This window comes from Pyrus communis, chromosome 8, assembly GCF_963583255.1.
Source record: "Pyrus communis chromosome 8, drPyrComm1.1, whole genome shotgun sequence".
NCBI classification, from domain to species: domain Eukaryota; kingdom Viridiplantae; phylum Streptophyta; class Magnoliopsida; order Rosales; family Rosaceae; genus Pyrus; species Pyrus communis.
In genome coordinates this window covers 16,717,621-16,743,123 of record NC_084810.1, presented here as the reverse complement: position 1 = coordinate 16,743,123, position 25,503 = coordinate 16,717,621, and the positions used below count along the sequence as shown (strand labels likewise).

The window sequence follows — 25,503 nt, the reverse complement described above, 5'->3', positions numbered from 1 at the left end:
GTATTTGAAGTTAATTCCATATCAGCTATAGTTTCTAGCACCCCACAAGTTACAACCTACGTCCTATGGTCCATATGAAGTTGTGGAGAAAGTTGGTGCAGTGATATATAAACTTAAGCTACCTATGGATTGCAAAATGCGTCTAGTTTTTTAAGTGAGTTGTCTTAAGAAACAATTGGGAAGAGGTCATATGGAGATGATTTTCTAATTTCTGCTCACATTTCAGAAAAACTCGAACATTTGAGGGTCTTGAAGTTGAAGTCTTGGCGTAAGTCACTAACTTAAGTTAGCGTCGAACGCTTCAAGTATGGTTCATCATGTTTCATGTGTTTATTTCAAGTGTATTCACATGTTTGTTATTCAAGTCTTGGTCTAGTAGCAAACCAATCTTTCAATTTGTATGCCCTTCTCCATGTGGTCAATACTCTCTAGTCAATGAAGCCTGTTTAGAATAGCATTTGTAGTTTTCTGTGGCAGTCAAATGGAAAAATGATTTCTTTTGGTTTTGTTGTGTATTTCTTGTGCCTGTTGTTGTAAAGAACACTTTCTTTTATGACACATTTACATATGCAGGTTTTCATACAAGTCAAAACTCATTGATCCAAGCTAAATACAATTTGGTTTAGTTTGGTCCAAGATTGCACTCTTTTATGACACATTTACATATGGGTAATTGGAATAAAATAAAATAAAAAAGCGAATTTCCGATTATGGAATATTCTAGTGTTTATCAATATTGGGGAATCCAAATGCAACTTTTGGAATCCAACCCTAAAATTTGAAGGAATTGGATTCCCTACAATTTGGTGGGAATTGACTTCCGAGTTATTGGGGGAATCAGAATGAATTTTCCTCTTCATTATACCTTCATGTATTTCTAAAATTTCAAATTGCCCTTCACGTTAACCTAACACCAAATTTTATTCTCTCAGCATAAATATAAAAAATTAAAAAAAAATTCAAAGTTTTTATCACAAAGTTAAAATAAAATAAAGTTTTACCAAAAATAAATAAATAAAAAATAATTAACATATAAAATAGATTACTAGAATAGGCGCGTTTTAGTAAATCACACTGATTTTCATCCTGATTCATGTGAATTAGTAAATAGCTTATAGTTCAGTACTATTCTTACTACCATCCCTAAAAATTTGAGTATATAGTTTCTACATGAATCTGATTCTGATTCCACCCCATTCTTTGATGATAGATTTATTGAGCCATGAATTCCATGTTATTGGGGAAATCTGAATGAAAATTTCCTCCCTATTATACCCTCACGTATTTCTAAATTCCAAAAGTTTCCTTCCCTTAACCCAATACCAAATTTTTGTTCTCTCGGCAAACAAAAAAAAAAAAAAAAAAAAAAAAAAACCTAAGTTTTTCTCACAAAGTTAAAAAAATTTACCAAAAAAACAAATAAATAAAAAAGAGTTATTAATATAAAATAAATTATTAGGATAGACGCATTTTAGTAATCACATTGATTTTCATTCCGATTCATGTGAATTAGTAAACAACTTGTGGTTTGGTACTATTCCAACTCTGATCCCTGAAAGTTTTAGTATACAATTTTCTACATAAATCTGATTTTGATTTCACCTCATTCCAAACTCTTCTCATTGAGCGCAAACAATGGCTTTGGATGTTGATGAAATTTTGTTTGTTATATTCTCTGCCAAATAAACTCAGCATTTTTTTATTAGTGAGTGGTTAAGTTTTAACTAAAATTATTTGCTTAAATCTCAACCGTTATTTATTGTCTTTTGACGCTTAAGAGAGCATAGCTCATATTAGGTTTATGTATTGGGTTCAAATCTCTCGTCCAACACAAATTTTCATTTATAATGAAAATCTGTAGAGCCCAAATATTTTGGGCCGGGTAGAGTCTGGCTGGCCTGGCCCATTTGTCTTATGTGCTTTTATATTTTGTTTACGGTTCTGCCATCCAACTTTCTTGTCCCCCAATACCAAAATTTTGACCCTCAGCAGTCAGCAGTCAGCACTCATTCCAGTAAACCTCACCAGGTTTTCTCACTGAAGATTTAACCCAAATACCCCAATAATCAAACCCTAATTCTCCAACTCCTATGGCGGATGACCGCGACGAGCTCAGCGATTACACATCGGAGGACGAGGGCATCGAGGATTACAAGAAAGGAGGCTACCACGCCGTCTCTATTGGGGATTCCTTCAAGAATGGCTGCTACGTGGTGCAGAGCAAGCTCGGGTGGGGCCACTTCTCCACTGTCTGGCTTGCTTGGGACACGAGGAGCTCGGTATGTATCTGTCTTTGTTGTCAAGTGTGCTACTTGTTTGGTTGCTGAGAAACCGAGGGAAAATGGAATAGTGGAATTGAAATGTTGTGTTCTGTACGCTTCTTTGGGAAATTAGGGTTTAGGCAATGAAAGGAGAGGCACTATTTTTTGTATGAATCCAATTAGTTAATAGCAAAGCGATTTGGTTAAAAGAAAATTTTGAATGTAATGGCAAGGGGGGATAGAAGAACAAAAAAAAAAAAAATTGGGGAATGGCTCAACTCCGCGAACTTAAATTGGTTGGCTTATACAAATAGTGAAGAGTTAGGCGTAGTCGGAGTAAGGGTTTCGGTTTCTGAGCATATTTATTGCATTGGTTACTCTTTAGTAATTTGAACTAGTTGTTTATTTTAGTTACTTTACCATAATTGTTTTAATAGCATTTGAAGTGAAGATTTTCTGTCTTGTCTTGCGTGTGTGCGTGTGCGAATTTTTTATTAACGTGTTGAAAAGGAAATGAGGACCTTAACTATTCAAACCTTTAACAACATGAGAAATTCATTGTTTGTAGCGTTATGTAGCTTTGAAGATTCAAAAGAGTTCTCGTTATTACACTGAAGCTGCAATGGACGAAATAAAGATTCTCAAACAGATTACTGAGGGAGACCCGGGCGATAAGAAGTGTGTTGTGAAGCTTTTGGATCACTTCAAGCATTCAGGCCCAAATGGACAGCATGTGTGTTTGGTTTTTGAGTACCTGGGGGATAACCTCCTGACCCTTATTAAGTATAATGATTACCGAGGGGCTCCGCTGCACATGGTCAAAGAAATTTGTTTCCATATATTAGTGGGTTTGGATTACTTGCATAGTCAACTCTCAATAATACACACAGATTTAAAGCCAGAGAATGTCTTGCTTTTGTCAATGATTGATCCATCTAAAGATCCTAGGAAATCAGGTGCTCCTCTCATCCTTCCGACCAGCGAAGATAAAACTGTGCCCGTCTCTGGGGCTTCTAAAGACATTAAGAAGTTAAATGGAGATCTTACGAAAAACCAGAAGAAGAAGATCCGGAAGAAGGCTAAGAAAGCAACTCAGGGTGGTGCCGGGAGGGAAGACAATGAGGCAGATTCCGCAATAGTTGGCTCCAAAGATTCTATTAATGAAGTAAAATCAAATGGGGATTCTGTTCAAGAACAAGTGAAGGATTCTGGAGTTAGTAATGAATCAATAAAGCGTGAAGATAAGGAAGAAACTCAAGAAGAAAAAGCAAGCCGTTCCGCAAGGAAGAAGTTATTCGTAGAAACTGACCTTAAATGCAAATTGGTTGATTTTGGAAATGCTTGTTGGACGTATAAGCAGTTTACAAGTGATATTCAGACAAGGCAGTACAGATGCCCAGGAGTTATTCTTGGAGCAAAATACTCGACTGCAGCGGATTTATGGTCCTTTGCTTGCGTTTGTTTTGAGCTAGCAACTGGTGACATTCTTTTTGATCCGCACAGTGGTGACAGTTATGATAAGGATGAGGTACGTGCAGATTTGTGATTTCTTCTTTGAAAGTTTATGATGAATTTGATAAACTAGGTGTCTGATATATTGACTTTTAAATTTCTTTGTGAAGGATCACCTTGCACTGATGATGGAACTTCTTGGAACTATTCCCCGTAAGGTAATACCATGATACTTTGCTCACTGAAAGAAATGAGAGTTATATGTCATTGTACTTTCTGACAATAAATCTGGTTAAATAAGGGTATTCACGGATTTATATTTTGCAGACTGCATTAGGCGGTAAATATTCCCGGGATTTCTTTAACCGATATGGGGATTTGAAGCATATTCGACGATTGCGTTTCTGGCCTCTTAATAAGGTGTTAACGGAGAAGTACGCATTCAGCGAGCAAGATGCAAATGACATGGCAGACTTCCTTGTTCCCATACTTGATTTTGTCCCCGAAAAGAGGCCAACAGCTGCACAATGCCTCAGTCATCCGTGGATTAGTGCAGGGCCTCGACTCCTTGAGCCTTCCATGGCTGGCGTGCTGCCTCAGGCCTCAAATGGGAGTATTTCTGAGATGGAGAAGAATGAGAGGGAAGCAGTGGAGGTGGGAATGGGGAATTTAGTCATTGATGAATCTTCAAAACCTGTCAAAGAATCCCAAACTGCACAAAATTCATCACTACACGCATGACGTGCTGGTTCAGGTTTTTTTTTTTCGATTCAATGTTTTACACAATTTGTTTTGTTCTTCGAGTATAGAGATGTGTTTTTCTCTTCTACCTCTTTTTTTTCCTTTTTGTCCGAAGCGTTGAGCTTTGTTGGTTTTCCATATTCATTTGATAATCCATTTCGTATTACGTTGGCCTGAGCGGCACTTCTGGGTGCACATTCTTAGTTTCTTACTCCCGAAATGCTCGGGCACTAGTACAATCCAGCATCCAGGTCGGCCAAAATATTACAGGGCCACAAACACTAATCACCGTTACTTGTAGCATATACTAGAGATAAGCCTAACGGATTCAACTCGCGATATCAGCTGTGGTGATGAAATCTTGTGGGAGAAATTCAGTACAAGTTCATAGAAATATGGTACAAACATATCAATTTGTTTGGCAGCTGAACGTTCATGACCTCCGAAATTACCTGTAAAATTAACGAGGTGCGATTAAGTTTCCAGAACACAAACGAAAAGCATTCGAATCTCATGGACTCCATAGTGCATAAAGCGAAGATGAAATTTTTACCTATACTGAATCACTTCCTATTTACAATATTTTCCTTGTCCTGAGATAAGAGTACATAAGAAAAAATCCGATGACGGCGCCAACAACTATCCCTGCTGTTGTAAACCAAAATGCGAACTGCACCAAACTAAGCAATAAGTAATGGCCATGTTGCAATTACCCGGAAGAAAATGGGAAGAGAATCAACTAAGTTAATTCACAAACTTTTACGTACCACATGTTCTTCAAGGTAGGACCTTAAGTTCATGCCAAATATACCTGAAATTTGAAGGAAGACGAGACTGCTGAGTACCGAAACATCGATTAAATGACAAATTTGGCTGGCAAACAAATATGGACAATATAAAGGAGTTATTTGACAAAACAATATTGTAATCTAAATTAAATTCATCTAAACGACAGGAAGTGGGATTCAAACTTGGGTTCAATGAGGGAAGCACATACTGCTCTAGCCAACTTACCAATCTAAGGAACTGATATTACAGTTGTTACTTCATGGTGTTGAACTGAGATTATATTTGAAATGTACAGAACACCAAATAGGATTTTGAATTGTTATTGGTATTCCAAAATTCTCACTTTGCACTCCAACCTTTCTATATTTAGAAAGAAAAATACACTTGTGAAGAAGTGCAAAATAAGATTTTTGGAGTGCCAATAACAGTTCCCTTTAAAAAAAAAAAATGACAACCATTGCACCGTTCAACTCTTCTGTTTTGAGACGACTACAAAATATGACCATATTTCTATGGTAAGAACGAACAAGAAATCTATGTTATCTACCACCTCTAGCAATAGGTTTTTTTAGTTTCTTGGCCTACAGAAACCATTGACATTCTTAGAAACAACTTAGGACTCGTTTGGATGTGCTTTTAAAATTATTGAAAGCGCTTTTAGAGAAAATGTTTTTTGGTTCCAAATGCACTTAAAGTGCTTCCTGGAAGAAGCACATAACTTGTGCTTCTTCTAGGAAGCACTTTAAGTGTTTTCCAGAATTTACTTGCATTTTTACTAAGAATTGGTTTCAAAAACATTTTCACCAAAAATACTTTCAGTCATTTCAAAAGCACATCCAAACAACTTCTTAGACATGTCAAAATCCAGTTTGTTGTCTAAAAGCTTTGATTGATTCAAAATTCATAGATAACTGCATATAGGGATATATATGGACATCAGAATTTTCCACGTGGAAAGTTATGTAGTAAATTTTCACAACAGGGAGACTGGAAACAAATAGAATCGCACCCGAACCCATTGGAACATTTTTACAACACAATGCCCAAACTTATTTTCAGAAGCATTACACATAACTAATACAGGTAAGAGATAGGGTTTGTAGCAGGTTAAGGACACACCTGCAACCAGAGCGCCAAGTGCCAAACAAAATGTCCCAACCTGGAGTAGTAATTCCACCTTGCTAACCTCGAGCCTCCGAGAACTGTAAATGAAATCAGTTAAAATTGGCATTAGATAAGTGGAAAGCACACAGTGTGGCCTTTAAGCATCTAGCAAAATTCAATCCGGTTGAGTATGAGAGTGCAAACAGATCAGGAACTAATGGGGAAATCTTTACTTTTTTGTTTTAGGATTATATATGAAACTTTTAACTAATACTGATTCAGCTGAGGGTGAGGCTGTAAGGTGTGCCGAATGGGCACCTATGTGTTTCTTGTCTGCATCTATGTTTGCCTCTCTATGTGCAGGATGGGGCTGCACGTGGAAGAGGATGCTGATCTATATACATTGTTGGCCCAATTTTCTAACAACTTAAACGTTTCAGATTTCACGGTTGTCTAACAACAAGATCAATTAAAGTTTCACATCCAGACAAACAGTATAGAGCTATAAACAAATCAAAAACGACAAAAACATTCAGACCTCAAGTTGACAGCTATAGAATCTTCCATTTCTTTAGCAGAATCAAGAAGCCTTTCAGCCTGGCCATGACAAGATTCACATCTGCGAATGCAACAAGCACTAAGGTCAACTTCCGTGGTGAACATCACAGCACAAGTTTCAAATAATGCTGCTTTTTAGTTGTACCACAGCATAGAAAAAACAAATGCATCAGTATCAGTTAGTGCTAAAAAAAATTGTCTTTGTTTGGGGAAGGTGAGGAGGAGCCTACCGTTGAAGATAATTTTCCAAAAGCATCTCAATTTCTTCCTCCTCTTCTGTATATAACAAAATCAAACCAAAGATACACTTAGCTCATTGACTGAATTTGCAACTTATACATTGCTCAAGTAAATTACAGAACTCGCATCTAAGACTAACCTTCAGCAATCTGCTTCTCTAAAGGAACAGAACATTCCATGTCATCATTCATCTTATTGAGTGTACAGTTTCTCCCCATAATGCATATACGGCGTATTTCATGGGGATCCTCCAACAGATCAAACAGCATTTGCCTGAGCGCCCCTGCCCTTGAACCCAATTCAACCTTTCATTAACAAAGGACAGGTAACCAGATTAATACTAATGTTTGTCAATGCCCATAGACATGGGTTTACCATTAAGTCAAAATGATCAACCATACCAAGGTTTGCTTGCTAATACGAAGCTCTTCCAGTACGTCAGCAGTTAACCGGTTCGGCAAAACGCTAAGTAAATTTTGAACCTGAAGCAAATTGAAGGAGACTAAACATGATAACACTTGAACCACAGAATTTGAAAGAAAAAAAAAATATAGATATTTATTTGGGGGGAGGGGGAGACAAAGAGATGTATCATCCATACTGCAAAACAAGTATACAAAATTATTTCTATTATTTTACTTGAATCACGAAATCCTTTATTTTTCCTTGACAATAGGCAATTTTAATCATATAAATCATTACCATGCAGCATTTGTACAACTATGATCAGCATATTTCTTAGCAAAAGTAACATAACATGTGATGTTTAGATTGGTCAACCTACTGATTTTTTCTCGACAGCTGTAAGCTAAACACATAGAGAATATATTTAGCTTTAAGACAGTTATTTGCTGAGAAAACCTTAGGAAAAAGAATATTAAAACACTCACTATCTGGCCATACTCACACGAGGTTCTAAATTTATTAGTCTTTGTTCTAAACGCTGTATTCTTGAGAGCAATGCTGCTTCAACAACCTGAAAGTACCAAAATCACAAAATATGTTTTTCATTCAGCACTCTGATAAATTGAGAATCAGAAGCCTAATAGGTGAAAAGATAGGAAGTATATGCATGACAAGGAATATGAATCATATAAACGCAAAAGGTCACATTTTACCTCTTGCCAACCTTTTCAGTAAATGAAGATAAGTAACACAGAAATCGGTCCTTGATGTAAGCCTTGTTATTGAAAACCTACAGTTTATTCTAATTTATTGAGAAAGGAGATACAATGAAACATTAAACTCAAAACAGTGTATCCTCCTTTTGAAATTTGATATTATCCGAAGCAGTCACACGTTAACCAAAACAGAAAGCTTTGTCTTTCAGTTTTAATCTCAGTTCAGTTGTCATTGAATTTGTATTAGATGCAGTTCACTGCATGCCACAAGCTGTCAGGTTCCTAAAAGATGCATTCTTCATCTAGAAACCCCCCACAGATTTGGGCACCTGTGACATCCACAACTGGAAGTCACTCACTATAATCTTCATAATGATCTTAAGCGGTTGATTTGCACTCTTAATACAGTTAAAAAAATGATAAGACTCTGAGACAAGTTTTGATCATATGAGTATGAATGCTTCTCCCCTATAGGACGAATATTTCTTCCAATAAGTTAGATTCTTATTTCTTAAAGAGATTTTTAGTAACGGTATCCAACGTACAAAATACCAAATTAAAGACTAATATATATTTGAAGCCAGTCATAAAATAAAGATTGGTGTTTGCATTAAAACTTCAATTCAGTTATATATTTGGCCCTGCAATTCTTTCCAATGCAAACGACAGCCATATTAGAGTTCCTTTAAGGCATAAAATACTGCAATAAAATAAAGACTGGAGATATCACGATATCAGCATATTCCAATGCAAACTCCAGGCCTATTCAAATTCTCCAGAACTGAACCCTAATGGGCTAATAATTGAAGAAACTTACAAGGTAGCATTTCTAGGAATCATCTTTGTGTAAGATATCTACAAGCAGACCTTTTGCAAATTTGTAATACACACACTAATAACATATATTAAAAAACAGAAATGTTATGCTTAAATTCCAAAGCAAAAATAGTGACTTCACTTGAAGTGAGAGAGGGATCAGGACAAGAATGCTAACCTCGAGCTCAAATGGCATAGATGGTCCTCCATTCATAAGTTTGGGGTTTAGTCGAGGCAACAATGCTTCTATGAAAGCTCTGCCTCCTATACTGCACATACAAAATTTCCAATAGTATTATGCTTTGAACTTGATAAGGCAAAATTAGACGTCAATGGGTGCAATATCTTGTTCTGCTCTCACTTGTTGTAGTCAAATATAAGGACACGCTCTTGCATTGCAATTGCGCGTAATGAGCCTAGATTCAACAGAATAGCATGCTCACGGACCTAAGAGGTGAACCGAAAGAAGCTCGTAAGTATGATAAATATCCGCCATTTAGTAAGAAAGTAACCCACTTACCAAAATTTAAATTTTTATACAGGTAATAACACACACAAAAGCATTACAATTTGCAAGAACTTGCGAGAAATACAAAAATTGGAAGCTGGAATCCTACCAGCAACGAAGGCATCGAATTTGTCAGAAACAATGAAGGATCAACACTCCGAATATCACGCGGACGAAGACCTGAGGACGAAAGTTAACACTCAGTAACCCGAAAACAGCACTAGAAATAACTAACATCAGTTTAACTTCAAAGAGCAGTATAAAGAACATGGTATTTTACGAACTGTTTGAAAGTTCTTTTAAAATAACTAGAATTGCTTTTAGAACACCAAAAGCACTTCTTATGATGTTTGGCATAAAAAATAAAATTAAAAGTGCTTCTGGATTGATAGAAGCCCTTGAAGTACTTCCAAGAAGCATTTCCAAACGTAACTTTACTCACCACTTGACTTCAGTAGCTGACGTCTATTTATTTTTCTAATAGATATCGTCCCATTAGCCTTCACTTCTTCCACCTATAAAATAATTAAATAATAGTATTGCTTAATCATGTTGATTAGTGCATTAATCACAGTCTATAACTGCAATTAACAGATAACGAAAGTGGCTTGCAACAGACCTCGTATACTGGCTCGCGAATTCCGAGCAAAGAGTCACCGGCAGACGACGTCGCAACCCTTGACGAACCACCACTCGTCTCCGTCGTTTGGTGTTGGCTGTTGACCGGAACGACGTCATTGGTTCTAGCTTCGTCATCGGAGATGGTTTCGGTGTCACTGAAGCGGTCCTCCTCGGTGGCCGATCCAAAGCACTTGGGTCTCGGCAAGACCGAGGGGGAGAGCTTGACCGGAATCGGAGAGATGAAAGAGATTTCGGTCTTTCGCAATTGGGAGAAGAAGCGCTGAGAGGAGTGGGCGGAAGAGTGGAGTGGGAGCTGGAGGAGGTACGGCCATGGAGTCAGAGCCATTGCAGAGTCGCAGATCTCTGGTTGCGATCATGTAGGTGGAAGAGTTGGGTAGTATCTGTAAGTGTAACGTGCAAATGGATTTCTGTAGTTATCTTAAATTGGCTAAACTGTAGCAAAGAAGATTGATCTGTAGTTTAGTTTAACTTTATTAATAGTTTTTCTTGAATGCCTTATAAATAGACAAAAGTTAAAAAGATAAATTTTTTAAAGACAGAAGCGAATCAGGTGAAAAATATTATATTATAATTTTAGTAGCTATAACACAAAGGAGATGGCAGATAAAAAGAGGAAATGATACTGATATTATTTCTCTTGTTTTCTTTCGCAGTGCATTTGATAACAAACGGAGTACTCTATTTATAGAGCGACTCTAGTAACTACAACTATCAAAATACAATGATGATACTTTTGAAAGTATCAAACACTATTACTCACTATTACTAAGTCTTTGGGCATTCTTTTGAGTGGGCATTCGTCTACTAATTCTATAACACCTCCCTTGGATACCTACATATCAACATCAGTTGCCTTATTAAAACCTTGCTCGGAAAAACCCAATGGAAAAAAAGCATAGCGAAGGAAAAAGAGTACAACTTTACATGGATTGTTGATATAGTGTTAAGTATACTTATGTTGCCTCGTTAAAACCTTGATAGGAAAAACCTTGTGGGAAAAATCCTAGTTGAAGGAAAAAGAGTACAACAAGCATGTATCATAGATGCTTCCCTTGATATTTATCTCCCCCTGATTCCGCATTCTTCAAATTTAGTTGATTGGTAAGTCGACGTAATTCGATACTCTGCACTAACTTCTGAAACATGCACTGTGGTAGAGACTTAGTGAACAGGTCTGCCAGATTTTTATTGGAACGGATTTGTCTGACTTTAATAACTTTAGCCTTCTGAAGCTCATGTGCATTGAAAAACTTTGGCGATATGTGTTTAGTCTTATCGCCCTTAATGAATCATTCCTTCATTCGGACAACACAGGCTGCATTATCTTCATGGATGACAGTTGGATTGTCTATCTTTGAAGGTAGACCATATAAATTCCGGATATGATGGATCATTGATCTTAACTAGGAACATTCACTACTTGCTTCATGTAAAACAAGTATTTCTGAGTGATTTGAAGATGTAGCAACTAATGTTTGCTTTGTTGAGTGCCATGAGATTGTTGTATCTCCATTAGTGAACACATATCCATTTTGTGAGCGGGCTTTATGCTAATCAGAGAGGAAACCAACATCTGCATATCCAGTAAGGATCTGGTCATTTGTGGATTTTCCTGAGTAGAAGAGACCCATGTTTATTGTCCCACGAAGGTATCGCAAAACATCTTTGACTCATTTCCAATGACGCATTGTTGGAGCAGAGTTATACCTTACTAACAAGTTAACTGAAAAAGCTATATCTGGTCTAGTACATTGCACTAAGTACAATAAAGCACATATTGCACTCAGATATGGTACTTCTAGACCAAGGACCATTTCATCATCTTCTTTTGGACAGAATGGATCTTTCTTAATGTCCAAAGAACGAATGACCATTGGTGTGCTGAGTGAATAAGCCTTGTCCATGCCAAATCGGTTTAGGATTTTTTCAATGTAAGCTGATTGGTGGACCAAAATTTCATTAGCACAATGCTCGATCTGCAAACCGAGACAATATTTTGTTTTCCCGAGATCTTTCATTTCAAATTCGCATTTCAGATATTTAGCAGTTTTATTGAGCTCTTCAGGAGTTCCAACTAAGTTCATATCATCAACATATACTGCCACTATAGCAAATTCAGAATTGGATTTCTTAATGAACACACAAGGGCAAATGACATTGTTGACATATCATTCTTTGATCAAATATTCACTGAGACGATTATACCACATTTGTCTAGATTTTTTCAGCCCATACAATGATCGTCTTAATTTGATCGAGAGTATACATCGTGGTTTGTTAGTTGTTTCAGGCAACTTAAGTCCTTCTGGGACCTTCATGTATATGTCAGTATCTAATTCTCCATATAGATACGCAGTGATGACATCCATAAGTCGCATGTCAAACTTTTCTGAAACCACTAAACTTATTAAGTAACAGAATGTAATTGCGTCCATTACAGAAGAATATGTCTCCTCATAATCAATTCTAGGTCTTTGTGAAAAGCCTTGTGCAATAAGTCGTGCTTTGTATCTTGCAATCTCGTTTTTCTCATTGCGTTTTCTTGTTAATACCCATTTGTAACCCATGGGATTTATATCAAGCAGAGTTTGGACTACTGGTCCAAAAACACTTCGCCTTTCCAAGGAATTTAATTATTCCTAGATTGCATCTTTCCACTTAGGTCAATCTTGTCTCTATTTGCATTCATCAACAGAGTGGTGCTCAATATCATCACTTAATATGATTTCAGTGACTACTACAAATGCAAACATATCATCGATGATTATTTCATTCTGATCCCACAATTCATTTGTACATGCATAATTTATGGAGATTTCTTTGCTTTCCTGTACTGCTGTCTTTTCAGGGATATATGTCTCATCAAGGACCTTTTCTTTTTCTGGAAGTACAGAATCATAAATTGCGGATTTTTCATTCATTTTCTCTTCCTGAATGATTTCATTTGGATTCAGTTGTGCCATTATCTTTCTCTTTCGAGGGGCTGAATCTTTTGAACCTGGGGGCCTACCACGCTTCAGGCGTGCACCAAATGAATCATTCGTTACCACTTTATTTTGTCCAACGAGGACAGTAATTCTTGCAGGTGCATTTGCAGCTGGTATATGTGATTTCGTCACTTTCATAGCATCATTAAATGCATCTGGCATTTGATTGGCAATACTTTGAAGATGAACAATCTTTTTCACTTCATTTTCACATTGAGTGCTACGTGGATCAAAATGAGACAAGGTGTGTACAACCAATGTCAGCTCTTGCCGTTCTTCTGGAATGATCTTTTCTCCCCTTAACAACGGGAAGACTGTCTCATCAAAGTGACAATCAGCAAAACTAGCTGTAAACATATCACCTGTTAGGGGTTCCAAATATCTAATGATAAATGGTGAATCAAGACCCACATAAATTCCCAGTCTACGCTGAGGTCCCATTTTAGTGCGTTGCGGTGGTGCAATAGACACATAAACAGCACAACCAAAAGCTCGTAAATGTGAAATGTTTAGCTGATGTTCAAACACGAATTGTACTGAGGAGTATTGGTGGTTGGCTATAGGTCTCAATCGAACCAATGATGCAGCATGTAAGATGGCATGTCCCCATGCAAAAACTGACAATTTTGTTTTCTTGAACAAAGTGCGAGCTATTAACTAAAGTCGCTTGATCAATGCTTCTGCTAAACCATTTTTAGTATAAACATGAAGAACAGAGAGTTCAACATCAATGCCCAATGTCATGTAGTAATCATCAAAGGTTTGAGACGTAAATTCACTAGCATTATCAAGTCGAATTGACTTAATAGGATAATCTGGGAACTGTGCTTGCAACTTGATTATCTGAGCAAGAAGTCTCGCAAAAGCTACATTCCGAGTAAATAAGAGACAAACATGTGATCATCGGGTAGATGCATCAATCAAAACCATAAAATATCGAAATGGTTCACAAGATGGTTAGATAAGTCCAGAAATATCCCCTTGAATTCTTTGCAAAAATGATGGGGATTCACCATCAACCTTTAGTTGTGATGGTCTAATTACCAACTTCCCTTGAGAACAAGCCTTGCAAGGGTTATCATTTGGGATAACAATGTCTCTACTCAATAATGGATGTCCATTAGAGTTGTTAATGATTCTACGCATCATGGTGGATCCTGAATGACCCAAACGGTCATGCCAAAGCATATAATCTTTTGAATCAATGAACTTCTGGTTCATGATAGCATGTAATTCAATTGTCCTTATGTATGTATAATACAATCTACTGGATAAACCACACAACTTTTCCAATATACGCTTCTGGGTATCATTGGAGGTAATGCATAGATACTCCACATTTTTTATGTGAAAATTAACTTGACACACAAATTAAACCCTAATGTTGACAATTGTAGTATATATGCAAGTAGGGATTGTTCTAGACCGAGGATTAACTAGGGATGCTAATCTACTCAAAATTGACTCAAAAACATAAAACTAGGCTTTAAAACAGAAAACTAGAATATAATGACTGAAAACAAGCTAAATAAACTCAAAACACACATACTAAGTTAAATTGACTCAAAACAGGTCCTAGAAAGTGATTTGGATGAAAATTGAACTAAAAAGGCTTGAAAAACTCAATATGGTAGATTCTGACGAATTGAGACAAAGCTAACACAAATAAGAACTAATGGGTTATTTGGACGAATTTTGACCTTTACTTGACTCAAAATACTAATATAACTAAACTCAAACATATTCTAAGTTAGTTAAGACACAAAATATTAAAGGGGATTGATTTCGACGAAATTAATTAAACTAGGCAGATTGCAAAACTAAACAGATTAGACACTAAATTGGTTGAATTGAATGGGTCAAGGCTAGTTAGAGGGTCATTCTCCACACATGCACATATGTAACACAAATTGATTTCCAGTTATTATCCCTTTAAACCATGAATGACAATGCCCCAAATTAATCGTGAGAAGCACAAATTAACTTTCAGATTTTCCTAGCTTCATTGAATTGGATGGAATACGCATCACAACCAAATTATCTTTCTGAAGTTTGATAGGAGCATATTTATGCGACTTAATTGGCTTGTTCTCATGCATTTACGTTGTGTTTCTTTAGTTATTTTAGTCCTTTATGCCATTTTCGTGTGTTTCTAGGTTCATATGGCTAAGGAAGCAAAAAGGTGCATTTTGGAGCATTTTGGAGCAAAATTGGGCTTGGAATGGATAGCTTATGTTTGGAGCCAAGGAATGGACGAAATTGAAGACCTAATATAAAAGGATCCTACCTATTCTAAGTTACAAAACTTGCAACCTTAAGCCATGCCGTGTGTCCCTTTATGTTTCCCTTCCTTGCCGTGCAAGGAAGGGCTTTGTTTCCTATTCTAACTACTTAAAACCACATTTCTTTTCACCCTAATCTCAGCCACACCTCACACACCTTTCCAACCTAATCCACATGCTTTCCCATTTCTTAAAATCAGCCACATGCATTCATACAAAGCCCTTGCCGTGCATACTCCCATCCCATTTCCAGCTTTCCACAATTTTTCCTAGCTGTTTTGCACATGCATTCCCTTCATTATTTCATCATTGCACCACCAATTCAGCCACATGCACTTATTCCTCCATCATTGCACCACAATCCCATCCATGCAGCCACACATTCACCCACATGCACCCTTTAATCATTCAAACATGCAGCAACATATTCATTCACCTTGCCGTGCATTTCATATCCACTTTCTAGCATTCCATTTCATTATTGCAGCCACCATTCACTCTTTAATCCACATGCATTCATCATCATTCACCCTAGCTTTAATTCACATGCTTTCACATGCATTTTCAGCACCAAAGAAGCCATTGTCGTGCATAACCCATCCCATTTCTAGCTTTTCCCCTACCAATTCCAGCCCATCCATTCACTCTTCATGATGGCAGCCACATTCTCTCCTAGCTGTCATATTCCCTCTTTTAATCATTCATCTACTTATAAATAAGCATCCATTGCAGCCACAAAATATTCATTCCCATTCATACACAATTCATAACACAAAACAATCTCACAACACACCATTCCTTGCCGTGCCTTCCTCAACATTCCAGAAATTCATACACATTTTCCACCACTCCCCAATCCATTCCACATACACCTAAAGCCCTAAACATTTCCTTAGACCTTGTGCCACAACAAAGAGGAAGAGAATAGGGCCTAAACGTTCATACAATTCAAGTTTGAGTTGTTGGAATGTTTAGGTGTTTTTTTTATTTCAATGTTTAATTTCAATTCTCTTTGTCTTGTACGTATGAGGAACTAAACCCCCTTTAGCTAGGGGGTGATTCGAAACCATGTTTATGCTTGCAATATGAATTGATTACATTTGGTTGGAATTTCATAAGTTGTGGATTCAATTTGTTTAACTGTTTGATTGATAACTTATTTATGTATGTTTATTGAGAGTGCACGCTTAATTTTCATGCATGAATATGACGCTAGAATATAAGTGAGTTTCACCTAATAGTTATGAATTTATATTCACAAGTAGTGGAGGTTGCTTATAAACAATCGTGTTAAATGAATTCTTGGCACTAGTTTCATGCTGTTCATAGTAACGAAGGCCTCGTCAACACTTATAGTTTTCATGATGCTTAATGATCTTTGATTGTATCTTTATTGTGCTGTTCACGTAAAGGACTTTTGGAGAATGTTGTGAATTGCGTTGCGCAAACCCATCCAATTCATTAACTTAAGGAGAACTTGACGGTTAATTTAAGAGGACCTAATTAACCCGGGGTATTGAGTTTCATAATTTATCGAAAGACCAACTGAAAATCAATCTTGTATGCAAGTGTAACATGTGTGGAGAAGAACCGTCTAGCTAGCATTCCATCCATATTTTCATCGCATTCATATTTACATTCTGCCTTTACTTACAATCTGTTCATTTAGTTTAATTTCGTCAAAACCTAAATCCCCCTTTACTTTAATGTCCAATTTAGTTAGAAAGTGTCTTAGTTTGTGTTTATAAGTGTTTTGATTCAATTTGTTAAACAAATTCGTCCAGATTCACCAAAGTGCTCAAAACTGCCCAGAAAGTGTTTTTAAGGTAGTTTTGAGTGTTTTGGGTGATGTTTGAGTCTTTTGGTTTGTTTTAGTGTTTTAAGCGTTTAGTTTCGCGTTCTTTGAGTATAGTTTAGTGTTTTAAACTTTATTTTACGTTTTTTAGTCAGTTTCCAAGAGATTTGCAATCCCTCTTAATCCCCGGTTAAGAACGATCCCTACTTACATACTTACTACAATTTGACAAAAAGAGGGTTTAATTTGTGTGCGTATAATTCACGCATCAAAGTTCTCTATATGAAACGCATGATAGAGATACATATCAAAAGTCATTAAATTTTATGAAAATCATAAGCATTAACAAGGCATTCGTAACTATGAACTACATGATACTTTTGCCTAGAATTTACTTAACACAATCATAACTAGTAACCTTTACTACTTGTGAACATAAGTTCATAACGATTAGGTGAAATTCCCTTATATTCTAGCATCAAATTCATGCATGAAAACTAAGTATGCATCCTTAATCAACACACAAGAACAAGTTCTCAATAAATCAGTTAAGTAAATTGCATTCACAATTCAAGAAACAAAAACTGGAGGAATCAATTCATGTTAAACATATATCCATGGTTTTGAATTCACCTCTAACTAACAAAAACTTAGTTACACATGTTTATAACAATTGAAAAGCAAATTAAAATAAACATGGAAATGAAACGAGGGAAGGAAGAACTCTGAAAGTCTTCAATGGATGTAGATTGCTTGCGGCATAAGGTCATTTTTCTCCTATAGAAGTCACGGCAAACTCCTTCTTCTCCCAAGGTTGCGGCAAAGGTGTATTTATGAATGTATGAGATGTGGTGTGTAGTGAATGAATGAATGAGTCAATGAAAGGATGAATGGCTGTGCATATAGTGTAGAAAGATGCGGCAAAACTTAAATATATATATATATATAATGCACGGCAAACCCTAGGAAATCAGAATTAGGTTTAGAGTTTGGTAGAAATCAAGTGGGAGAAGAACTAGGGTGCACCAAAATCTAAAGGGAAAAGGATTGCATAATCCTAGGAGAAAGGGATTGCAGATTTTAGGGCTTCTAGAAGAGGAAGATGTGCCACCTTTATAGGGGTTCTAGAAACAATGTGTTTTGTGGTAGAAATTAGGACTTCTAGAAGGGATAAAGGGTGTGGCATGTATTTAGGAACAAATAGGGTTTTCTAGAAAGGGAACTATGGCAGATTTCTAGATGAACAAAGGCTAAGAGGTGCGGCACCAATGTAGGAAAATGATAAGGTAAGGTTGTTTGGATAATGTTCCATGTTTCTTGCTCTTTCCTTATCTTCTTTGTCTTAAACTTGTTTCTCCAGATTTGTTTCATGTTTCTAACCTCTTTTGACTTTAAATTCGTCCATCCACCATGCTCCATATGCAAGCTATCCATTCCATGCCCAAATCTGCTCTAAAAGGCTTAAAATTGTCTTTTCTTTCCAACTTTATCAGTAGGACCTATAAACACACGAAAATAGCTTACAACACTATAATAAGTAGTAATTAGCTAACTAAATGCAAGGAAACAATATAACTAAGTAGCATAAATATGCTCCTATCAATTTTCTGCATTTTTCGTTTCAATTTGGTATCCATTTAAACGTATGTATTTGAAACTCAACAAATTTCGAGTAAATCGAGTAGCATACAATGCATTCTGTATGGACAATATTGTTACATTTGGTAACATAATCTGGGCTGAGCCTTCAATTACATCTGATTGACCTGATATTGTTGTTGCCCTTACTCCTGTAAGCATCAAGCTTGAGAAATACTTTCGATCACGAAGTATTGTATGTGTGATTGCGCTATCTACAAGACAAATATCTCTTCCATTTCTCATGTTTTGAGAATAACTATAGTTTTTATCCATGCTTTCTGAGTAAAGGGGATCACGGTTAAAAACAACTTAGAAATTTAAATGCCTCTTTTATTGAAATGCGAGTTTTTAAACTACAAGTTTAGAATAATAAAAGTACATCAAATATAAATGATTCAGTCGGACTGATACACTTCATTCCTCATTTCCACAATGAAGTCCGAGACATCTAGGTGAGTTATGTTCAACTGTCCTGATAAGTCGCATACTCGATCAGGTATATCTATTAGTATAGCTTGGTCAAGGAAATTAGTCTCAATACCCTTCTCCTTAAGGGAGGCTTGATATAAATCCACCAGATGTTTTGGGGTGCGACAGGTACGCGTTCAGTGCCCATCGTCACCACACATATGGCAGACTTCATCAGAGTTTCTAAGAGTATTGTTCATACGAGCTTTGGCTTTATGGCAATTTTCGTTTTTAAAGCTCGGGCCTGAATTTTACCTTGGAATCTGGTTATGAAACTGACCACCATGATTCTTGCCTTTTTTGTTCCACCAGCCTTGCTTATAGCCACATCCTCGTTTATGATTATAGCCACCAAAGGATGTGGCATTCACTTCGAATGAAGTAACATTCACTTCTGGGAATGGTGCAAATCTAGTAGGTCGGGACTGATGATTTTTCATCAGGAGCTTATTCTTTTGTTCAGCTACCAAGAGCACAGATATCAGCTGGTTGTATTCAGTGAAGCCTCACGCTCTATACTGCTGCTGCATGAGCACGTTAGAGGGAAGAAATGTGCTGAAAGCCATTTCCAGCATATCTTCCTCAGTAATGGTATCCCCACAGAGCTTCATTTGAGAGGTAATTCTGAACAACACAAAATTGTACTTAGCCACTAACTTGAAATCCTAGATCCTTAGGTGAGTTCATTTATAGCGAGCCCTTGGAAGAATGACCGTTGTCTGGTGATTGTATCTGTTTCTCAATGTCTTCCAAAGAGCTAACGGATCTTCAACAGTTAAGTACTCGCTATTTAGTCCTTCATCAAAATGACGACGAATAAAGATTATGGCCTTCGCCCTATCTTGAGATGATGAACTATTTTATTCCCTAATGGTATCTCCAAGATTCCCTACTTCTAGATGAATCTCGGTATCCAGTACCCAGGTAAGGTAATTCTTCCCAGTAATGTCTAGGGTAGCAAAATCAAGATTTGCCAAGTTCGCCATTTTATTTTCTTTCTGAAAGAAAAATAAGATGCGTAAGAACTTGCAATAATATGTATTCCTGGAGGAATATAGCGCTAGAACTTCTGGTTCTTACAAATTTTTCATTTTGATCTTCAGGCCAAAAATGATAAGCACTCAAAACTTCAGGCTCGAGATTTTCATGATTAATGAGAAGGGCGATTGTACCACACCATTCTCATCGAAACAAGCATAGGAAGGGCGATTATTCCACACCACTTGAACAACAAAAAAAATTTAATATGCAGAGCAAGATATAATTGATTTAAATATGTAGAGCAAGGTGGACGATTATACTGCACCACCTAAAATTGCAGTAAAATTAAATTTGCAGCTCAAGATGGGTGATTGTACTGTACCATCTTTGATCGCAATGAAAAATTAAATTTGTAGTTCAAGATGGGCGATTATACCGCACCATCTTTCTAAGGACAGTAAAATTAACATAAATAAACATTGGGTTAGAAACCAGGAACTACATCAAACAAGAAATCAAAAATATAAGTAACTGTTAAATTTAGAACGAGAAGCGGGCATGGTTCTAACAGTTCATCGCGAGGGTGCATCACGCAGATGAAGAAGAAAAACAAGAAAAACCTTAAAGGAAGCATTTTTTTTTTCCTTTCTTTCAGTGAAGGGAGATGTGAACTATTTAAGGTTAGAGAGTCGTGCTGATAACGTGTTATAAATAGACAAAAGTTAGAGAGATAACCTTTCTAAGTACAGGAGCGAAGCAGGTGCAAAATATCACACTATGACTTTACTAGCTATAACACAAAAGGGATGGCAGATAAAGAGAGAGAGAGGGGGATACTAGCGACTCTCGTAACTATAACTATCAAAATACAATGATGATACTTTTGAAAGTATCAAACACTATTACTCACTATTACTAAGTCTTTGGGCATTCTTTTAAGTGGGCATTCACCCACTAATTCTATAACAGAATGTCATTTATTGCACTATTAGTCATTTTTATCAAGAGAATTGTTATTAGCACTCCAAAAATCTTATTTGGCACTTCAAACTTTTTATAATTAGAAATAAAAATACACTTATACGGAATGTAGAATGTGATTTTTGGAGTGCTAATAACAGTTTCCTTTATTAATTTCATCAATTTTTTTTTAGTTGATGCATAAAATAAGAATTTCATTCAAAAATTTAAGAAAGTGAATTTTTTAAAGAGAAAATTTTGGCTCCTCAACCTAAAGTATCTCGTGACTTATTTACAAAACTTTATTTTTATGATAAGAACTTCTTAAGGACTAAGGATTGACTAACTAGTTTTTATTTTAATTATTTTTTGCAAATTTGATCTTTATATAATAATTTACTAGCAGAGAGCACACACTTTGTGTGTGTGAACAACCGCACACCTCTCCCACGTTCTCCTCAAGCGCAACCACTTCAGCTCATTCAAACTATCCAAAAAAAATCATGATTTCACTTATCTGTATGAAAAAATGATGGTGGATAGTTTCTCTTAATAAGTGCATATTTTTATCTTATGTAAATATTTTGATACAAAATTACTATTTTTCCCTCTTTATGTAAATATTGTGTATCAAAAGTGAGGGCAAAATAGGAAAAAAAGGGATATGATTGTCTTTTTGTCAAAAGATACAAAATTACTATTTTACCCTCCTCATCTCAACATTGCGTATTCAAAAGTGAGGGACAAAATTGAAAAAAGCAGGCAAAAAGGTTGACAAGGTGTGTTCTCTTAATAATAATAATAATAATAATAATAATAATATATAATATAGATAATATGAAAATTTTCTACTATAAGCACGAAATTATGCAACTAGACCTCGAAGTATTTTGTGGAGGAACTCCTCCTTAACCTTGAAGAGCCTTAACCTTGAAGAGCCAAGCTCCTCTTTTTAAAATAAATTAGTAAGCTTTTTCTATATGAAGAAACCAATCTACCTTTAAATTTGACGGAAAAAAGACAGATATGACAAAAGAACCTCCCTTGCAACGCAAAGTTAAGTTGAAAGATGGTAGAAACTAATAGAGCTGATTCGGTATGGGATATTGAACCGAAAACCATATCCCAAATCCCAAATCAAATTTTCAGGAATCCCAAAATAGTTTTGGGGTTTTGGACAAATTGGGAATCCCAAAATAATTTTGGGCTTTTGGGACAAATTGGGAATCCCAAAATAGTTTTGGGCTTTTGGGCTATTGGGCTGAAACTTGACATATTGGGCTTTTGGGCTAAAATTTAGCCTTTTATATTGAAATTGTCAGCACAATTTTGTTAATACCAATTTGTCATACATACAAATATGTTATATGTGCGTTTGTGCAATCTATTTTGAGCCACCAATGCAATCTATTTTGAACCTTTAACTTCAAACATACCAATTTGTGCAATCATAGATTTATAGCTCTAATTGAAATATGAAATTATGAATTGTTCTTCAAATATATTCCACTACGCATGCATGCAACAAAAATAAATTAAGTAACAAATCCAAAAGCAAAAAAATTAGTTACAAGCTAAAGTTTCAAAATAAATTAAGTAACAAATCCAAAAGCAAAAAAATTAGTTACAAGCTAAAGTTTCAAAATAAATTAAGTAACAAACCCAAAAGCAAAAAAATTAGTTACAAGCCAAAGTTTCAAAATAAATTAAGTTGCAAACCAAAAGCGAAAAGAAATGCTTAAAGTTTATCAAGATTGTTGGCCTATTCGGCCCCTTAATCTTGTTGATGGTTGTGGTTGCTCCCTTTTTGTTGGTACTCGTACTCTTCCCCTTGATGTTGATGGTTGAGCCCTTCCCCTTAAAATGGGTGCTCGTGGAGGTAGTGATTGATTTTGACATTATTGAGCTTCAACTTGAGGTGGTCGAGGTGGAGGTGGCATTTCATTTCCTTGTGTTGTATTCTCCTCACCTCTCAAATTAGCCATGCCTAAAATAATAAACCACAAATCATTTAGATTGAATTATAGAAATAGATAATAAATACTAAGAAAATAAAAGAGGAAATTAAATTATTTACTTACTTTTTCTAAGCATTCAAGTTCTTTGTAGAAATTGAATTCGTCGAGTGTAGGCTCCTTGTAGAAACAAAATTCATTTCCTCCTCTAAGCCAATCACTAATACACATTAAAGCCTTAACCATTTTAGGTGTTATGGAAGCTCTAAAATGATCAACAACTCTCCCACCAAGACTAAAGGCATTCTCACTAGCAACGGTGCTACTAGGAATGGCCAATACATCTCAGCAACTTTACTAAGAGTAAGATATATACCACTATTTCCTTTCCACCAATCCAAAAGATTGAAACTCTTATATGTTAGGCTTTGATGTGGATCATTGAAGTACATATCCACTTCATTGGCTATTTCATTTTGTTGTGCCACCGTTCTCTTTTGTTGGATCTTCTTTGTCATCCTTTTAGCAACATAATATCTATCACATCCCTCCCCCCATTATCTAGTACAACACTTGATATTTACTCCATATTTGAAGTAGCACTACTACTACTACTAAGGACCAATCCCTCCTTATATGCATTACATAACTTGGTTACATAGCTTTTAACCTTTGGTTTCTTCTCATTTATTTTGTCTCATCTATAGCCGAGCTCTTCTAGATTTGTCTCCAACATTTCAAATTTGTACCTCGGGTCGAGTGCTTGGGCTACAAAGAGAATAGGGTTCACCTTTTCAATGTCACCCCAATATTTGTCAAACTTGAACTTTATTGAGGTAGCTACACTTTGCAAAGTGGCATTAGAGGTGTTTAAAATTTTTTCATCTATCTCCAATTGCAAAGCAATCACCGTACTAAGTATTAAGTGTGACGTTGGAGTAAGGGTTGCACTTAATGTCAAGGTGGCATCATATAACTTTTTGAGAAAATGACCAAAACTCACTGACCTCTCCCAATTATCCACCTTTGGAGGACCCACCCGCTTGGCCTTTGTTATCACCTCATCAACTTCTTTTGAGACCTCCTCTTTAAAGTAAGCAATAAAAGAGTCACACTCAAAGGCCATCTTAGAGAACACTTCTTTAAACTTGAAAGCACTATTAAGCATTTCATATGTGGCATTTCACCTTGTGGCAACATCAAAAGGGATACTTGACATCCTATAAAATCTCAACAAGACGCAATATTCCTTAAAAGACTCCAACCTTGCCGAGGATGAGTGTATTAACTTCACACAATTTCTTATGGCATCAATCTCACAACTAAGCTCTGTCATTCCATCCTTAACTATCAAATTGAGGATGTGACAAGCGCACCTCATGTGCAAGTGAGCCCCGTCGAGTAAAAGAGTACCATTTTACGTGAGTATTTTTTTCATGTATGCAATAGCAGTGTCATTTGCACTGGCACTGTCAACGGTAATACTAAACACCTTGTCTATCATTCAAGCAAACCTTTAGACATCTTCCAATGTCATCACTCTTGTGAGAAGTAACTTGGACAAAGTTTAGGATCATCTTATGCAATGCCCAATTAGTGTCCTAAAAATGGGTCGTGATGACCATGTAGTTTATCTTTTGAATCGAGGTCCAAGTATCGGTTGTGATACTCACTCTTAACCCCTCAATCACACATTTTATTTTTGCATTCTTTTCGAAAAACAACTCCAAAACCGCCACCACCTTATGCATATTAGGAAGTTTGTACTTTGGATTCAAGTCACGAATAAAAGCTCTAAAGTTCTCTTGATCAACCACCCTAAAGGGTATCCCTACTATTATAATCCACATCACACAGCTCCGATCAAGTCTTTTTTGATTGAAAGTGTGATTGACAACTGCACCTCCCATCCTCGCTTGTGTTAATGTAGGTTGGTTCGGATCCACACTCTCACAGAGACTAGAACCCGGGCATTCCTTCAAATGCTTAAGAATTCCTGCCGTCCCATAAATTCTAGGGTGTGCCGGTACTAAGAGTTTGCAATGCTTGCATTCAGCCATGTACGATTCCACCCCATTATTATCGGTGATAGTTACCCTCTTAGCATCGTTCCACGCCAGACTTGGGCCTTTTCTCCTATTGCCCTTTTTTTTTTCCGATGATGACCCTCCCATTCTCTCACTACTTCTTCTACTTCCTCTT

At 36.4% G+C, this 25,503-nt stretch overlaps 2 protein-coding genes across 2 annotated transcripts; one reads left to right on the top strand and one right to left on the bottom strand.

Moving 5' to 3' along the window:
- Window positions 1-1,991: 1,991 nt before the first annotated feature.
- On the top strand, window positions 1,992-4,625 carry LOC137741977 (uncharacterized). Its single transcript, XM_068481695.1, has 4 exons — window positions 1,992-2,279; window positions 2,830-3,789; window positions 3,884-3,931; window positions 4,041-4,625. The coding sequence occupies exons 1-4, from the start codon at window positions 2,091-2,093 to the stop codon at window positions 4,452-4,454; spliced, it is 1,611 nt and encodes a 536-aa protein (XP_068337796.1). The 5' UTR covers window positions 1,992-2,090; the 3' UTR covers window positions 4,455-4,625.
- LOC137741978 (magnesium transporter MRS2-11, chloroplastic) lies at window positions 4,586-10,667 on the bottom strand. The gene is made up of 14 exons (XM_068481696.1): window positions 10,210-10,667; window positions 10,033-10,105; window positions 9,700-9,770; window positions 9,444-9,529; window positions 9,261-9,351; window positions 8,053-8,121; window positions 7,547-7,627; window positions 7,285-7,450; window positions 7,136-7,181; window positions 6,886-6,966; window positions 6,363-6,445; window positions 5,222-5,265; window positions 5,008-5,124; window positions 4,586-4,906 (listed from the first exon to the last, which is right to left on the bottom strand). The coding sequence occupies exons 1-13, from the start codon at window positions 10,555-10,557 to the stop codon at window positions 5,029-5,031; spliced, it is 1,335 nt and encodes a 444-aa protein (XP_068337797.1). The 5' UTR covers window positions 10,558-10,667; the 3' UTR covers window positions 4,586-4,906; window positions 5,008-5,028.
- Between the last annotated feature and the right edge of the window lie 14,836 nt (window positions 10,668-25,503).

What these genes read in the sequence shown, in the direction of transcription:
- LOC137741977 (XM_068481695.1), top strand. Translation starts at nt 2,091, where the DNA reads ATGGCGGATGACCGCGACGAGCTCAGCGATTACACATCGGAGGACGAG. An exon ending in ACAGTTATGATAAGGATGAG is followed by an intron (nt 3,790 to 3,883) that starts GTACGTGCAGAT and finishes TTCTTTGTGAAG; the next exon opens with GATCACCTTGCACTGATGAT. An exon ending in TTGGAACTATTCCCCGTAAG is followed by an intron (nt 3,932 to 4,040) that starts GTAATACCATGA and finishes TATATTTTGCAG; the next exon opens with ACTGCATTAGGCGGTAAATA.
- LOC137741978 (XM_068481696.1), bottom strand. Translation starts at nt 10,557, where the DNA reads ATGGCTCTGACTCCATGGCCGTACCTCCTCCAGCTCCCACTCCACTCT. An exon ending in CTTATATTTGACTACAACAA is followed by an intron (nt 9,352 to 9,443) that starts GTGAGAGCAGAA and finishes TTGTATGTGCAG; the next exon opens with TATAGGAGGCAGAGCTTTCA. An exon ending in ACTTGGCGCTCTGGTTGCAG is followed by an intron (nt 5,266 to 6,362) that starts GTGTGTCCTTAA and finishes TTCAAATTTCAG; the next exon opens with GTATATTTGGCATGAACTTA.